This window comes from Coregonus clupeaformis, unplaced genomic scaffold (genome assembly GCF_020615455.1).
Source record: "Coregonus clupeaformis isolate EN_2021a unplaced genomic scaffold, ASM2061545v1 scaf0038, whole genome shotgun sequence".
NCBI lineage: Eukaryota > Metazoa > Chordata > Actinopteri > Salmoniformes > Salmonidae > Coregonus > Coregonus clupeaformis.
Genome location: NW_025533493.1, coordinates 1,084,099 through 1,101,934, shown reverse-complemented (window position 1 = coordinate 1,101,934; position 17,836 = coordinate 1,084,099). Strand labels below are relative to the sequence as shown.

Genomic DNA, 17,836 nt, shown 5'->3' with positions numbered 1-17,836 from the left:
TGGAACGCTTTCGACACCTTGTAGAGTCCATGCCCTGACGAATTGAGGCTGTTCTGAGGGCAAAAGGGGGGTGCAACTCAATATTAGGAAGGTGTTCCTAATGTTTGGTATCATCAGTGTAAATGACAGATATGAGAGCTAAAACATAACGACAAGTATGATAACTGCAATAATACTTATTTTTTCCCCTCTCATCAGAACCTTGATTAGGAACACTAGTCACTTTAATAATGTTTACATATCTTGCACTACTCATCTCATATGTACAGTTGAAGTCGGAAGTTTACATACACATTAGCCAAATACATTTAAATCAGTTTTTCACAATTCCTTACATTTAATCCTAGTAAAAAATTCCCTGTCTTAGGTCAGTTAGGATCACCACTTTATTTTAAAATTAAATACAATTATAGAGAGAATATTTATTTCACTTTTATTTTTTCTCCAGGGGTCAGAAGTTTACATACACTCAATTAGTATTTGGTAGCATTTGCTTTAAATTGTTTAAATTGGGTCAAACGTTTTGGGTAGCCTTCCACAAGCTTCCCACAATAAGTTGGGTGAATTTTGGCCCATTCCTCCTGACAGAGCTGGTGTAACTGAGCCAGGTCTGTAGGCCTCCTTGCTCACACACGCCTTTTCAGTTCTGCCCACCAATTTTCTATAGGATCGAGGTTAGGGCTTTGTGATGGCCACTCCAATACCTTGACTTTGTTGTCCTTAAGCCATTTTGCCACAACTTTGGAAGTATGCTTGGGGTCATTGTCCATTTGGAAGACCCATTTGCGACCAAGCTTTAACTTCCTGACTGATGTCTTGAGATGTTGCTTCAATATATCCACATAATTTTCCTTCCTCATGATGCCATCTAGTTTGTGAAGTGCACCAGTCCCTCCTGCAGCAAAGCACCCCCACAGCATGATGCTGCCACCCCCGTGCTTCACGGTTGGGATGGTGTTCTTCGGCTTGCAAGCAACCCCCTTTTTCCTCCAAACATAATGATGGTCATTATGGCCAAACAGTTCTATTTTTGTTTCATCAGACCAGAGGTCATTTCTCCAAAAAGTATGATCTTTGTCCCCATGTGTAGTTGCAAACTGTAGTCTGGCTTTTTTATGGCGGTTTTGGAGCAGTGGCTTCTTCCTTGCTGAGCTGCCTTTCAGGTTATGTCGATTTCGGACTCGTTTTACTGTGGATATAGATACTTTTGTACCCGTTTCCTCCAGCATCTTCACAAGGTCCTTTGCTGTTGTTCTGGGATTGATTTGCACTTTTCACACCAAAGTACGTTAATCTCTAGGAGACAGAACGCATCTCCTTCCTGAGCGGTATGACGGCTGCGTGGTCCCATGGTGTTTATACTTGCGTACTATTGTTTGTTCAGATGAACGTGGTACCTTCAGGCATTTGGAAATTGCTCCCAAGTATAAACCAGACTTGTGGAGGTCTACAATATTTTTTCTGAGGTCTTGGCTGATTTCTTTTGATTTTCCCATGATGTCAAGGAAAGAGGCACTGAGTTTGAAGGTAGGACTTGAAATACATCCACAGGTACACCTCCAATTGACTCAAATGATGTCAATTAGCCTATCCGAAGCTTCTAAAGCCATGACATCATTTTCTGGAATTTTCCAAGCTGTTTAAAGGCACAGTCAACTTAGTGTATGTAAACTTCTGACCCACTGGAATTGTGATACAGTGAATTAGAAGTGAAATAATCAGTCTGTAATCAATTGTTGGAAAAATTACTTGTGTCATGCACAAAACAGATGTCCAAACCGACTTGCCAAAACTATAGTTTGTTAACAAGAAATGTGTGGAGTGGTTGAAAAACGAGTTTTAATGACTCCAACCTAAGTGTATGTAAACCTCCGACTTCAACTGTATATACTGCATTCTATTCTATAATATTCTACTGTATCTTAGTCCATGCCGCTCTGTAATTGCTTGTCCGTATATGTATGTATGTATATATATATACAGTCATGGCCAAAATTGTTGGCACCCCTGAAATTTTTCCAGAAAATGAAGTATTTCTCACAGAAAAGTATTGAAATTACACATGTTTTGCTATGCACATGTTTATTTCCTTTGTGTGTATTGGAATAACACAAAAAAAAACAGGAAAAAAGCAAATTTGACATAATTTCACACAAAACTCAAAAAATGGGCCGGACAAAATGATTGGCACCCTTAACTTAATATTTAGTTGCACACCCTTTGGAAAAAATAACTGAAATCAGTCGCTTCCTATAACCATCAATAAGCTTCTTACACCTCTCACCCGGAATTTTGGACCACTCTTCTTTTGCAAACTGCTCCAGGTCTCTCATATTGGATGGGTGCCTTTTCCCAACAGCAATTTTAAGATCTCTCCACAGGTGTTCAATGGGATTAAGATCTGGACTCATTGCTGGCCACTTCAGAACTCTCCAGCGCTTTGTTGCCATCCATTTCTGGGTGCTTTTTGAAGTATGTTTGGGGTCATTGTCCTGCTGGAAGACCCATGATCTCGGACGCAAACCCAGCTTTCTGACACTGGGCCCTACATTGCGACCCAAAATCCTTTGGTAATCCTCAGATTTCATGATGCCTTGCACACAGTCAAGGCACCCAGTGCCAGAGGCAGCAAAACAACCCCAAAACATCTTTGAACCTCCACCATATTTGACTGTAGGTACTGTGTTCTTTTCTTTGAAGGCTTCATTACATTTTCGGTAAACAGTAGAACGATGTGCTTTACCAAAAAGCTCTATCTTGGTCTCATCTGTCCATAAGACGTTCTCCCAGAAGGAATTTGGCTTACTCATGTACATTTTGGCAAACTGTAGTCTTGCTTTTTTATGTCTCTGTGTCAGCAGTGGGGTCCTCCTGGGTCTCCTGCCATAGCGTTTCATTTCATTCAAATTTCGACGTATAGTTCGCGCTGACACTGATGCACCCTGAGCCTGCAGGACAGCTTGAATTTCTTTGGAACTTGTTTGGGGCTGCTTATCCACCATCCGGACTATCCTGCGTTGCAACCTTTCATCAATTTTTCTCTTCCGTCCACGTCCAGGGAGATTAGCTACAGTGCCATGGGTTGCAAACTTCTTGATCATGTTGCGCACTGTGGACAAAGGAACATCTAGATCTCTGGAGATGGACTTGTAACCTTGAGATTGTTGATATTTTTCCACAATTTTGGTTCTCAAGTCCTCAGACAGTTCTCTTTTCCTCTTTCTGTTCTCCATGCTTAGTGTGGCACACACAGAAACACAATGCAAAGACTGAGTCAACTTCTCTCCTTTTTATCTGCTTTCAGGTGTGCTTTTTAGATTGCCCACACCTGTTACTTGCCCCAGGTGAGTTTAAAGGAGCATCACATGCTTGGAACAAACTTATTTATCCACAATTTTGAAAGGGTGCCAATAACTTTGTCCGGCCCATTTTTTTAGTTTTGTGTGAAATTATGTCAAATTTGCTTTTTTCCTGTTTTTTTTGTGTTATTCCAATACACACAAAGGAAATAAACATGTGCATAGCAAAACATGTGTAATTTCAATACTTTTCTGTGAGAAATACTTCATTTTCTGGAAAAATTTCAGGGGTGCCAACAATTTTGGCCATGACTGTATATATATATATATATATATTCTTAAATCCCATTCCTTAATAGTTTTGTGTGTATTGGGTATATGTTGTGAAATTGTTATATATTACTGCACTGTCGTAGCTAGAAGCACAAGCATTTCGCTACACCCACTATACCATCTGCTAAACACGTGTATGTGACAAATAACATTTGATTTGATTTGATTAGCTGAATCAGGTGTGTTGAGAGTGAAAGACAGCTCACCCCGTAGCTCTCCAAGGAGGAGGCGTGACCACACCTGCTATATACACGGAAAGGAGAATTGAATGAAGTGTGCCGTATCCTTTAGCTTGGCATTTTCCCAACATTCCCAGTAGAAACAATTCCTATTCCACTGAGTAAAACCCTCAGCCATCCGACTCATTGCTCTCAGCTAGGAGTTTACTTCACACTTCATTCCCTTTTAGTTTAATTTCCCCTGGGTTCCTTCCTAACTGATCACACACCTGTTCCTGGAGCCTGTTGAGGAGTGTCTTGTTGGCGCTGACGATCTTCTCTGAGGCCAGGAGCTGTTCTTTGAGCTTGGCCACCTTGGCCTCAGCTGCCTTCAACACCTCCTTCTTCTTCTGCTCCTGCTGTAAGAGCTGCCTCAGAATGTTGTCATCCTTCAGGAGCAGGTTTCTGGGAGGAGGGGGAAGGGAGAGAGGGGAAACCATAAGTCCAAGTAATTCCCTAATGTGAGACAATTACTGAAAATACCAATGTGTTTGGGGGCCTCACCTGTGTTTGGTCAGGTTGGTCTCTGCCTCGGTCAGCTGTAGCTTGGCCGCTGCCTTGGCAGCAAAGTCCACATCGGGATCAGAGCCTGCAGGAGAGGACACAGCTCGGGGACTGTGGTCCATCAGAACCTTCTGTTTCTCCCTACTGCAGTTAGTCAACAAATAAAACAGTGAGAAATGTATCAGTGTTTTTATTTTAAACTTTATTTAACCAGGCTAGTCAATTAAGAACAAATTCTTATTTACAATGACGGCCTGGCAACAGGCCCCCTGTGAGGACTAGGGCCGGGATAAAAAATAAATAAAAACAAAGATTAAACAGATAACACAGACAGAAGACACTGGCAACAGCCCAAATACAACAGCAAACAAACAGCGGATGTGTGTGTGCGTGCAGGCATGTGAGTGAAGGAAAAGATGCTTCCTTACATAAGGCAACGCAAACTATTGACAACTAGAAACAACTACATGTCTCAACAACCTGTTTATCTATTTGTCCTTTGAACTCCTCCAGGGACACCAGGTCCTGTTTTAGGTTGGCTTGGAGGGAATTCCAAGACCAGGGGGCTAATTAATAAAAAGGACCATTTGTAGTCTATAGTGTGCCGCCATTCACATCTTAAAGGAATCTCCTTCCTCACTTTGGTGCCTTTAATATAGCTATGCTTGTTAATGAATGGTTATATCCATAGATAGTGCCTGGGTAGAAAAACTATGTCACTATGTCAGACCATCCTCTGAAATCCATACCTGGCTATTTCTTCTTTCAGCAGACGATACTCAGCCTTCTTTGCATCAGGTAAAGCCTCAGGGGTTCTGACTGGATCGTTCTCCTCAGATCCTGATGTCGGTTTGGCTTTTGCTGCCTAGAAGTTCAGAGAAAGAAAACGCATTAACAGCCCGTCCCCTCAAATCACATACAATTAGCACACATCTCAAATTATAATTCTGCCATTCACATATAAAATTGAGATGAGGTCCTGGAGGCTAAACTGTTCGGCCACACTCACGCACGTACCTCTGCAGTCCTGCGGGCCTCCTTGATCATGAACTCCAGGCCTCCAAAGACAAACTGTGTCTGTGTAGAGCTGCTGCAGGCCTCCATGTCTGAGTCACTGTCGTCTGAACCGTTGAGATGTACTACCACCGCCTTGTGCCGCGGGAGCTGGGGGAACAATAAAATGTATGAATTGAATGGGCCATTGTGAGGAATGGGCACTGACTTCACAACGCCAAATCAATTCATCTCAAAGTGGGAGTGCCAATTTACGATCAGATCCAGTCTTATTCATTTGGATCTGAAATGCAAAACTGATCCTAGATCAGCCCTCCTACTCGGACGCTTTGTGAATACAGGCCCTGGGATGCAGTCCAACATGAGCTTATTGTTCACAGGCCCTGGGATGCAGTCCAACATGAGCTTATTGTTCACGGGCTCTGGGATGCAGTCCAACATGAGCTTATTGTTCACGGGCTCTGGGATGCAGTCCAACATGAGCTTATTGTTCACGGGCTCTGGGATGCAGTCCAACATGAGCTTATTGTTCACGGGCTCTGGGATGCAGTCCAACATGAGCTTATTGTTCACAGGCTCTGGGAACATAGCTGAGGCCAGGCGTCATTGGGCACACATGTACTGCTGTAATGTCACACAGGGACCCACGAGTGTTGCCTATGGCAATCACAGTGTGAGTTCTAAGTCATTGTTCTCATAAGACAGACAGACACGACGTTACTGAGGACAATGATACCTGTGCCTTCCAAAGCCCTGTTTTACACAATTTAGCTGCAAAAACAGCAGAATATGTAGTTCTTGGAATTATGACTATAAAGTTGAGCATATTTTCAATAGAGAATATTAACAAAAATATGTATATATATCAATGTTTTCAGCACTCTCATTCGCGAATCTACTGACTTATTGCTTCAATATACTTCCATGGCTGTGTTTGAAATATAGGTGAACAGAATGAATGCTATCCGGAATATTGTGGTTGAAAGTGTCAAAGAATGAACGCTATTCATGACATTGTGGGGTTTAAGGTATTTACATTTTAGTCATTTAACAGACGCTCTTATCCAGAGCGACTTACAGGAGCAATTAGGGTTAAGTGCCTTGAGCAGGGGCACATCAACAGAATGATCACCTAGTCGGCTCGGGGAGTTGAACCAGCGACCTTTCGGTTACTGACCCAACGCTCTTAACCGCTAGGCTACCTGCCGCACCGGAATGTTAACTATTTGGAACTCTGCAGTTCTTCACATGGAAGGGCAGATGTCTGGCCTTCACTTATGTTATGATTTCCTTAAATGTTTAGGTTCGGTTGGAACGCCAACAGGAACTAAAATTAAACTAAAAAGTTGAGATGAACATGTTTACTGATTAATTCAGTAAGAACTATGTATTAGCCTATAGTCTTATCTCCATTGTATTATTATCCTTACCACCAGTGGGAGCCTGGGGTGGTGATGCCCGCGGCTGAACTTGTTGCTCCGTGGCTGGGGTGCTGCGCTGAGGCTGACCACACTCAGGTTGCTCCTGGGCACCGGCTGGACCAGACTGACCAGGGGAGAGGGAGAGGGGGGGCCGCTGTCAAGGGTAATGTCCTAAGGGGGAGGAAGACATTTTTAAAGCCAGATTCACCAAGTCCACTGTTCAAAGACAATTATTTGCTGTAGTAATGGAAAATATCATGACTGAGTTGCCCATCTCATATAGCCGGGTAACGAGATAAGTTAACATTGTTCAACACCTGTAAATTAATGGAGTGAAAAATATGCATCTTCTGTTGAGCTGAATTAACTTTCTAGAGCAGGGCTGCCCAACCGTCTTCCTGGAGATCTACTGTCCTGTGGGTTTTCAGTCCAACCCTAATTTAACACACCTGATTCTACTTATTAGCTGCTCAACAAGACCTTAACTAGCTGAATCAGATATGCTAAATTAGGGTTGGACTGAAAACCTACAGGACAGTAGATCTTCAGGAAGAGGATTGGGCAGCCCTGCTCTAGAGTTTGACTAGGAACTTAAGGCTACCCTCCTCTACTCCTGACAATACAGATAACACGGGCATGTCACTTTGCGCTCCTGTGGTGCCATCTGGTGTTGTATCGCAGGAAGTACCACCTTCTTGTTGGCCATGGACATGAGGCAGGTCTCTCTGAGCAGCATCTCCTCCTCCTCTTCCTCGTCAGCGAACGGCGGCTTGGGGGGCGGCTCCAGCTCATCCGGGGGTGGGGGCATTGGGGGTAAGGGTGGAGGGGGCGCGGACGGAATGACGGACAGGAAACGCGGCTGTCCCAAATCCTGGAAAGAAAGAGGAAGCTGTTTAGTTACCCCTATAAGAGATGCATGGTTTAGAGTTTAGAGTGGAACGTACAATTCTGTATTGAGGGGAGTCCACAGGGTAAGGCATGTGAGTGAAACATCCTGGGACCTCAAATGGATCATGTACTGGAGAAGACGCTGGAAAGAGACAAGAACAGAATTTTAGCCAATCAGATTCTGACAGAAATAAGACTGTCAAACATCACAATAAACGGCATGGATTGATGATCATGTCCCTACATACAATCATTTCACGATGCAGGATCGGTTCTATATAACACCTTCAGAAAGGTTGAACAGTGCAGTGAGTGCATTGGCAGGTGAGCTGGTTGCTCACCAGGAGAATTGGTCTCACTGTCAGTATCCATGGCAACCTCATCATAGTTGTCATACTGGTAGAGGTTCCCTGAGGAGTCCAATCCCTGTTTACCAGAAGACTTCCTGGTGTGGTCGCTGTCTCTGGACTGAGAGGGACAAATAGACATTTCAACATTTTCTCTCATCTGGGAAAGTGAACATTTCTGACGCAGAGCCCCATCACTAGCCCCTGCCTCATAACCACTTGTGTAGATCTGTAACGATTGGATAGATATAAGAAATACGGTGAAGAATTCACCAAGTATATCAGACGGCTAGGTACAGCCACCGCCATATTACTTACTCATATCCAATCCTTTCGGAGTTACATGAAGTGCCTAGAGTGTAGGGGCTAGGCCATTCTGGCCTGCGAGTTGTTTGAGTAAAAAAAAAAAAAAGATTTTAAACATTAAAATGACTAAAATAAAATCGAAAATGTGTAAAAATTATAAATGGGCCAACATTTATAGTCTCTTCACTCTGTCCTGCTTGCTAACAGTCATCGAGACGAAAGCTAGACAGTCAGGGAACATAAAAAAAATCCAAAGTGATGGCTAGAGGATTATATTTTGCCATTTTGCCAGCGAGGAAATATAATGCATTTTAAGTGCGGCCCTCCAGACCTCGTTGAAGACCGAATGCGGCTGCGGGTCAAAGTGAATTCGACACCCGTGGGCTAGGCTCTAGGATGTGTTTCTGGACAGGGCCTCTCTCTCCCCTTACCTTGCTCCAATTGCGCGGCAGTGGCGGCTTGGACCCCCCGACCAGCTTCATGAAGCGGTTGTACTGCTCGTCCTGATTGGACAGATCCCGGATCTTGCGGATCTCTTCCTCCCTCCTGCGGCGTTCCTCCTCCTCCTGTCTCCGCTGCTCTTCCTGGTCTCTCTGCTGTTGGAGCTTCCAGGTCCTCAACTGCTGCTTCCGGAACGCCTGCTTGGCCACCGAGCCTGGGGGACAGGAACCAAGAGGGGGGACATTTTGGGGGAAAAGCAATACATAAGCAGTTTTGTAAACTCAAGTTTGAGCTTTAGAAATCTAATGAACTCCATGTTGGCACCAAATGTTCCAAGACTAGAATGTCAGTTTCATGGAACGTTTGGTGCCAACATTGAGGACAGTTTGGATCTGAAAAAGCAGAAAGGCCCTCCTCACCTGGGCTGATCATCTTCCTCCCTGGATACCCCTTGACCGGAGCTTTGCCCTTCTCCACTGGAGGATTAGCCCCAGCCTTGGCCTTCTCCAGGGGCTTGTTGGCCAGAGCTTTGGCCTTCTCCGAGGCAGCAGAGGAGGCAGACCTGGTGGTGACTCTGCCCCTTTCGGCTGGGTTGGCACTGGATGTAGAGCTGGAGGTCTTCTCCTGGGAGGGCTTGGCGTTGGTGATCTTCTCCTTGCCCGCCTTCATCACCTGCTGTTCTTTCTGCTGCCACTTCCTGCTGGCTGACTGCAAGGCCAAGAGACGCAGCTGCAGCTCAGACAGCTCCTCGTCTTCATTACTCCCTTTCACTTTAGGCTGCAGGGGGGGGGGGGGAATTATAATGGTATTTTTAAATGGGAATGGCCAGATGACCTGGAGCCTAACTTGACAATGGATAAAAAAAATTTGCAAGTGTGCATTGGTGTCAATGGACATTTCGACATCTCAAGTCAATATTTGTGACTAAACCTCTTTTAAACTAGATAAAGCCTAATGCCTTGATATAAAACATTTTAACTAGGGCTGTCAAACCATTAAAATAATGAATTGAGTAAATGACATTAATCACAATTTTTGAATTTGCTCAGAATTTGCCCTAAATAAATATTTTTCACTTACAAATCAGTGTACTGAGTTACAGACATACTACGATTTGATAAGTGACGGAAACACAAAAGTCAACATACAGCTATTAATGCTCCCGATGTTTAAGTAGGCCTACTCCCTCTTATCAATGTTTTTGAAGTGTAACACTTGCACACAACACACCCAAGCTTTAAGTATGGTTAAAGCTTTAGGCATAGGAAAAAATAACTGACTATGGATACAAAGAGCTTTCAAACTTGGCCAAGAATGTTATGAAAACACTGTAACCATCTGTACTGTTCAGATAACTTTACACACATAGGCCTACACTCTCCCTCCCACACCATTTCTCTCTCACTTACTCCCACACAACCCACTCTTGCAGCCCATTTTTAAGCATCTCTCCGAGTAGCCTAATCTTTTTGAATTTCTCTTGTGCCATCCAAATTTGTGCATAGCCTAACCAGTGGTCAAGTTATCGGGTTGCTAGCTAGGTAACATGACTAACTAGCTAAATGTTGTTTGTTATCAAAAAAAACAAATTGTCAGGAGTAGTTTAAAACGGCCTGCGACGTGCACCAAACAGCGGCAGAAAGAAAAAAACAGCTCTGGTAATACTGGGCATAACATGACATAGTCATAGTCTCCCGAGTGGCGCAGTGGTCTAAGGCACTGCATCGCAGTGCTAGCTGTGCCACTAGAGATCCTGGTTCGAATCAAGGCTCTGTCGTAGCCGGCCGCGACCGGGAGACCCATGGGGCGGCGCGCAATTGGCCCAGCGTCGTCCAGGGTAGGGGAGGGAATGGCCGGCAGGGATGTAGCTCAGTAGATAGAGCATGGCATTTGCAACGCCTGGGTTGTGGGTTCGTTTCCCACAGGGGGTATGAAAAAATAATAATAATAATATGTATGCGCTAACTGTAAGAGCGTCTGCTAAATGACTAAAATGTAAAATGTAAATAATTTTGGCAAAAGGCACATGAGCTGTGTTCAAATACTCATACTAACTGTACTATTTGTGACGTAAATTGAGTATGTAGTATGCTTATTGGTCATAGTATGTCAAATGTTCCCAGATATACTAAATTCCCCAAAATACGAAGTATACACGCAGTGGACACCATTTCCGTGCTTTTAGGGCCCATAATGCAATTGTTCAGAAAATGGGCGTGGTTTCAGAAGGTTTTCAGATTTTAAGAAATGTATGGAAAGTATAAAGCCTAAGTCCGACGAGAGTGGATACAAATGTATTGCTTTAACTAATGACAAATGTTAAGAATATGTAGAGCAAAGTAATGACTTCTCAAATAAGTTACACGTTATGTTGGCTGACAATTAGTTAGCTACGCTATCCTTACAAACCGCATAGCATTACAGCAGTATGTACCGTATGTTAGCTAGTTACCTAACGTTAGTTGGCTACTAATACAACGAACTTGCCAGGCAGTATATTAACTATATGCTATCTAACTAACTACCCAACGTTTATTGACTTGATTATTCACATCATTCTTAGCTAAGTCGTATAGTCGGTGTGCGTTCTCAATGGACATTGTTAATTCTGGCTATCTACTCCGATTTCAGAACACTCATCGGAGTGTGTCAGAGCGCAGAATAACTGATTAATTTACGAACGCTTAACACCCGTTGAATATGGCCAGTGTCAGTAAACGTCTGCAAAAAAACGCGTAATTAAATTGTTGCCAGCAGCACAGTTACTGTCACCAACGCTCTGGATAACATGAAAACAGCCTAACCAGCTCTGCTAGGGTAAGTAAAATGGTCAGAGTGAGGTGTTCCCTCATTTGTGTCTGGAAGTAGCTAGGTTGGGTGCTTGACTGCCGTTGTGAGGTCAGAATGCTCGGATCAACCCTACTCCTCGGCCAGAGCGTCCAGTTTGCGCTCTGAACGCTCCGAGAGCGAAATGCTCTGAATTTACAAACAGACAATCTGACCACGCTCTGGATTTATGAACGCTCTGGATTTACGAACGCCCAGAGCGCACTCTGGCACTCCAGACTGAATTTATGAACACACCCGAACTCGTAAAACATCTAGCTAGTCATTTGTTACGCTAACAAGCTAGCAAGAGGTTGCATAGCAACAGCATCAACTTCCGGTAGACAGCGAAGCCCTAGTCCTCTGTTGCTCCGCTGGTAGAGCACGGCGCTTGTAACGCCAAGGTAGTGGGTTCGATCCCCGGGACCACCCATACACACAAAAAAATAAAATGTATGCACGCATGACTGTAAGTCGCTTTGGATAAAAGCGTCTGCTAAATGGCATATTATTATTATAACTGAAACGATACCGTTCGTTTACAGTATACTAAAATGAACTAATAGTATATAGTGAGGGAAAAAAGTATTTGATCCCCTGCTGATTTTGTACGTTTGCCCACTGACAAAGACATAATCAGTCTATAATTTGAATGGTAGGTTTATTTGAACAGTGAGAGACAGAATAACAACAACAAAAATCCAGAAAAACGCATGTCAAAAATGTTATAAATTGATTTGCATTTTAATGAGGGAAATAAGTATTTGACCCCTCTGCAAAACATGACTTAGTACTTGGTGGCAAAACCCTTGTTGGCAATCACAGAGGTCAGACGTTTCTTGTAGTTGGCCACCAGGTTTGCACACATCTCCGGAGGGATTTTGTCCCACTCCTCTTTGCAGATTTTCTCCAAGTCATTAAGGTTGAGGCTGACGTTTGGCAACTCAAACCTTCAGCTCCCTCCACAGATTTTCTATGGGATTAAGGTCTGGAGACTAATGTGGTTCTTCTTGAGCCACTCCTTTGTTGCCTTGGCCGTGTGTTTTGGGTCATTGCCATGCTGGAATACCCATCCACGACCCATTTTCAATGCCCTGACTGAGGGAAGGAGGTTCTCACCCAAGATTTGACGGTACATGGCGCCGTCCATCGTCCCTTTGATGCGGTGAAGTTGCCCTGTCCCCTTAGCAGAAAAACACCCCCAAAGCATAATGTTTCCACCTCCATGTTTGACGGTGGGGATGGTGTTCTTGGGGTCATAGGCAGCATTCCTCCTCCTCCAAACATGGAGAGTTGAGTTGATGCCAAAGAGCTCCATTTTAGTCTCATCTGACCACAACACTTTCACCCAGTTCTCCTCTGAATCATTCAGATGTTCATTGACAAACTTTAGACGGGCATGTATATGTGCTTTCTTGAGCAGGGGGACCTTGCGGGCACTGCAGGATTTCAGTCCTTCACGGCGTAGTGTGTTACCAATTGTTTTCTTGGTGACTATGGTCCCAGCTGCCTTGAGATCATTGACAAGATCCTCCCGTGTAGTTCTGGGCTGATTCCTCACCGTTCTCATGATCATTGCAACTCCACGAGGTGAGATCTTGCATGGAGCCCCAGGCCGAGGGAGATTGACAGTTATTTTGTGTTTCTTCCATTTGCGAATAATCGCACCAACTGTTGTCACCTTCTCACCAAGCTGTTGGCGATGGTCTTGTAGCCCATTCAGCCTTGTGTAGGGTCTACAATCTTGTCCCTGACATCCTTAGAGAGCTCTTTGGTCTTGGCCATGGTGGAGAGTTTGGAATCTGATTGATTGATTGCTTCTGTGGACAGGTGTCTTTTATACAGGTAACAAGCTGAGATTAGGAGCACTCCCTTTAAGAGTGTGCTCCTAATCTCAGCTCGTTACCTGTATAAAAGACACCTGGGAGCCAGAAATCTTTATGATTGAGAGGGGGTCAAATACTTATTTCCCTCATTAAAATGCAAATCAATTTATAACATTTTTGACATGCGTTTTTCTGGATTTTTTTGTTGTTATTCTGTCTCTCACTGTTCAAATAAACCTACCATTCAAATTATAGACTGATCATTTCTTTGTCAGTGGGCAAACGTACAAAATCAGCAGGGGATCAAATACTTGTTTCCCTCACTGTATACTCATTAAGTATGTAGTATACAGTATGTTAGTATTGCTATTCGAACACAGTTATGGTCTTCAGTGACGTAAAGGCCCAAGCATTGACTGTAGCTTTGTTTGTGTGGTATACTGCGCCTAAAAAGGTCAGTGCAGAAACGTGCGGTGTAATAATGGGGACGCGAATAACACAAAAAAATGTGCGCCGATAAACATGTCACGCGTTATTAACGCGTAAACTGACAGCCCTAATTTTAACAGATGCCTACCTTGATAGGGGATGGAGTGGAGTCCTCTGATGACACGCTGCAGCACACACAACCGACTTTCGGATTCTTCTTCTCCCCCTCTTTCTTCGGGTCATCAGATTTGCTGCTGCAGCACACACAGATTTTGTCCTTCTCCCCTTTCTTGTTAACCTCTTTCTTCAAACCATCTTTCTCCTCCTTTTCCTCTTCTCCTAAATAGTCAGTAGACAACACAAACATGGTCTTAACATTGTGGCTGATAAAAAAAAATACAATATTGATTATAGTCAAGTCAAATCTGCTTCACAATGTTTCCTTAGTTTGTTACCACCACCATAGCCATTGCTACAGAATTGTGTTATATAGTGGCTTTGTTACACACCTTTGGGAATAGCAGCCGGGATAGCAACTGGTTCCTCAACTGTACCTCTTCCACTCTCCATGTCACTGTCCTCTTTCTCTGGATCTCTCTTTTCCGTTTTCGTTTTGAGTGCATCAATTTCTGCAGGAGTGAGGAGTTTCTGTCGTAGAGGTTTGAGGTTGAATGCCTGAAAGACCTTCTTCTCCTCCGGCTTCTCTGGGCCTGGCGTCTCTGGGCCTGGCGTCTCTGGGCCTGGCGTCTCTGGGCCTGGCGTCTCTGGGCCTGGCGTCTCTGGGCCTGGCGTCTCTGCAGCAGCGTCATTTGGAATACTGTTAGTGTCAGGTAATGGCTCGGTTTGGGGATTACTGGCAGAAACTTCAGACTCGTTCAGAACCGACAGGTCTTCTTTGGGCTTCAGAACCATGTTTTCTTCTTTTCTAATACATTCCAGCTCCAGCTGAATCTGTTTGTACTTGGTGAGCAGATCCTCAAAGCTCTCGTTAACACCATTCTCGGGTTTGGCAGCATTGTTGTGCATCATCTGCTTGTTTCTTACCTGATTCCTCCCCATCATTACCTTCTCTGAGGTCATGGAGTGAAGGAAATGCACAATTAATGAGTTTGATTACATGGGTAGACTACATACAAAGACTTTGACCATAATAACAAAATGTATTTAGATCCAAAATCAATTTCCAGGTCAAGAGCAGAGTATTTTGTTTTTAACTCAAAATACTACCAATCAATTGAGCATTGACGGCAGGGAGGGGAATACTGTGTAAAATCAAATGTTACAAAATGGCAGATCCATTGTTAGCTAGATGCGATATGGTAATGACAATCAAGGCTAGTACAACATCCAAACAGACAAATCTGTTACAATGTGTTGTTACATTTGTTAGGCTTTTACCTTAAGCAACATGGCATCACAAACTTTATAATCATACAGATGCCATGACATGAGATGAATACCAAAGGATACGTTTGTTTCTCGTGGGAGATTCTTTCTTGTTACTGTGATTCTCTCCGGGCCCATAACGACCCGGGGGAAGCCTACCAGTCTCTCTCCCTCCCCCACATCCGTCTCCCCAGCCTCCACGTCCCCAATCCCCGCGACCGTCATCTTCTGGTTTCCCCCGGTGCCTGAATCGACCCAGGGCTGTGTGACTTCGTTCCCAGAAGCTGGAACGTGGGCTCTGGTCAAAGTGAGGCCCCAGTGGCGGCGGCCGGTCGGGTCCGCTTTGCTGTCTGTGGTTCGGGGGAAAGGGACTGTGCAAATGTGGTCCGCGGTTGTATGGCATTAAAAGTCGAAAATCTGTAGGCTGGCTACACATAAGAGGAGGTAAACTTCGCGCCGATGGATTCGATTTCCGTCTATTTCGTGATGAGTTGGTGTTACTCGTACTACTAGGCCTAATTGTATCCTGCATTACAAGCACCTTTTCGTCGGTGTCATCATCGCAGATCTCTCCGTCTTCGAGTTCCTCTTCTTCCGTCGGAGACCGATTGCTTGACTTTGAATCCATTTTGTAGTCGAATCAGGTATTACCTTAGTTAGACTAGTACTTAAACGCACAACATCCGTTTGTAATTACAACATTGGATGTATTATTGGGTTGTTACGCCAACGTTAAAGAACATAACGCTAACTACGCTCTTCTTCTTCTGCTACTGCTTCAGTGTGTTTTAGGGCGGACTAAAATGTGTGAAGCCTGGGGAAGTTCCATGGCAGAAATTGAGGGGGGAGGGGGGACCCGGTGAAAATTAGTGACGCCTTGCAACACGTCAAACCAATAAAATGCCTCGCTTGGGCGGAGCTCCAAGGGCAGTTATAACCTATGCTGACTTTACTAGCACAACCTGTTAAGCGAAACAAGACGTGCACAATCTGCTTGTTTGTTTTGGACTTCGACTGATAACTCACACTACATATTTTCTGGAGGCAAGCCGAAATTCGGAGCCGAAGTCTACGCCCCTTCTTCGGTGATTGGTCAACAGTGGGGATTCTTCAATAAAGTATTCAAATCAATTGTTATTGGTCACACAGATTTGTTAAGCAGATGTTATTGCGGGTGTAGCGAAATGCTTGTGTTTATAGCTCCAACAGTGCAGTAATATCTGACAAGTAATATCTAACAATTTCACAACAACATATATCCAATACACACAAATCTAAGTAAGGCAATGGAATTAAGAATATATAAATAAATATATGGAAGAGCAATGTCAGAGCGGCATAGACTAAGATACAGTAGAATCGTATATAGAATACAGTATATACATATGAGATGAGTAATACAAGATATGTAAACATTATTAAAGTGACTAGTGTTCCATTTATTAAAGTGGCCAGTGATGTCTAATCTATGAATATAGGCAGCAGCCTCTAATGTGCTAGTGAAGGCTACTTAATAGTCTGATGGCCTTGAGATAGAAGCTGTTTTTCATTCTCTCTGTCCCAGCTTTGATGCACCTGTACTGACCTCACCTTCTGGATGATAGCGGGGTGAACAGACAGTGGCTCGGGTGGTTGTTGTCCTTGATTATCTTTTTGGCCTTCCTGTGACATCGGGTGCTGTAGGTGTCCTGGAGGGCTAGTAGTTTGCCCCAGTGATGCGTTGGGCAGACCGCACCACCCTCTGGAGAGCCCTGCGGTTGCGGGCGGTGCAGTTGCTGTACCAGGCAGTGATACAGCCCGACAGGATGCTCTCAATTGTACATCTGTAAATGTTTGTGAGGGTTTTAGGTGCCAAGAAAAATGTATTCAGCCTCCTGAGGTTGAAGAGGCGCTGTTGCGCCTTCTTCACCACACTGTCTGTGTGGGTGGACCATTTCAGTTTGTCAGTGATGTGTATGCCAAGGAACTTGAAGCTTTCCACCTTCTCCACTGCTGTCCCGTCGATATGGATAGGGGGGTGTTCCATCTGTCCACGATCATCTCCTTTGTTTTGTTGACGTTGAGTGAGAGGTTATTTTCCTGGCACCACACTCCCAGAGCCCTCACCTCCTCCCTGTAGGCTGTTTCGTCATTGTTGATAATCAAGCCTACTACTGTTGTGACGTCTGCAAACTTGATGATTGAGTTGGAGGCGTGCTTGGCCACGCAGTCATGGGTGAACAGGAAGTACAGGAGGGGGCTGAGCACGCACCCTTGTGGGGCCCCAGTGTTGAGGATCAGCGAAGTGGAGGTGTTGTTTCCTACCTTCACCACCTGGGGGCGGCCTGTCAGGAAGTCCAGGCCCCAGTTGCACAGGGCAGGGTTCAGACCCAAAGCCTCAAGCTTATTGATGAGCTTGGAGGGTACTATGGTGTTGAATGCTGAGCTATAGTCAATGAACAGCATTCTTACATACAGTGGGGAGAACAAGTATTTGATACACTGCCGATTTTGCAGGTTTTCCTACTTACAAAGCATGTAGAGGTCTGTAAGTTTTATCATAGGTACACTTCAACTGTGAGAGACGGAATCTAAAACAAAAATCCAGAAAATCACATT

At 44.2% G+C, this 17,836-nt stretch overlaps 1 protein-coding gene across 1 annotated transcript in view; it reads right to left on the bottom strand.

The window, feature by feature from the left end:
- Nucleotides 1-16,050, bottom strand: part of LOC121576877 (zinc finger C3H1 domain-containing protein-like) — a 33,995-nt gene extending 17,945 nt beyond the window's left edge. The window contains 13 exon segments of the mRNA XM_041890427.2: nucleotides 4,081-4,255; nucleotides 4,355-4,498; nucleotides 5,104-5,219; nucleotides 5,372-5,518; nucleotides 6,799-6,960; nucleotides 7,481-7,660; nucleotides 7,734-7,819; nucleotides 8,019-8,145; nucleotides 8,762-8,985; nucleotides 9,191-9,548; nucleotides 14,001-14,191; nucleotides 14,362-14,922; nucleotides 15,323-16,050. Of these exon segments, the coding sequence (XP_041746361.2) occupies nucleotides 4,081-4,255; nucleotides 4,355-4,498; nucleotides 5,104-5,219; nucleotides 5,372-5,518; nucleotides 6,799-6,960; nucleotides 7,481-7,660; nucleotides 7,734-7,819; nucleotides 8,019-8,145; nucleotides 8,762-8,985; nucleotides 9,191-9,548; nucleotides 14,001-14,191; nucleotides 14,362-14,922; nucleotides 15,323-15,866 (3,015 nt within the window). The 5' untranslated portion in view covers nucleotides 15,867-16,050.
- Nucleotides 16,051-17,836: the final 1,786 nt, after the last annotated feature.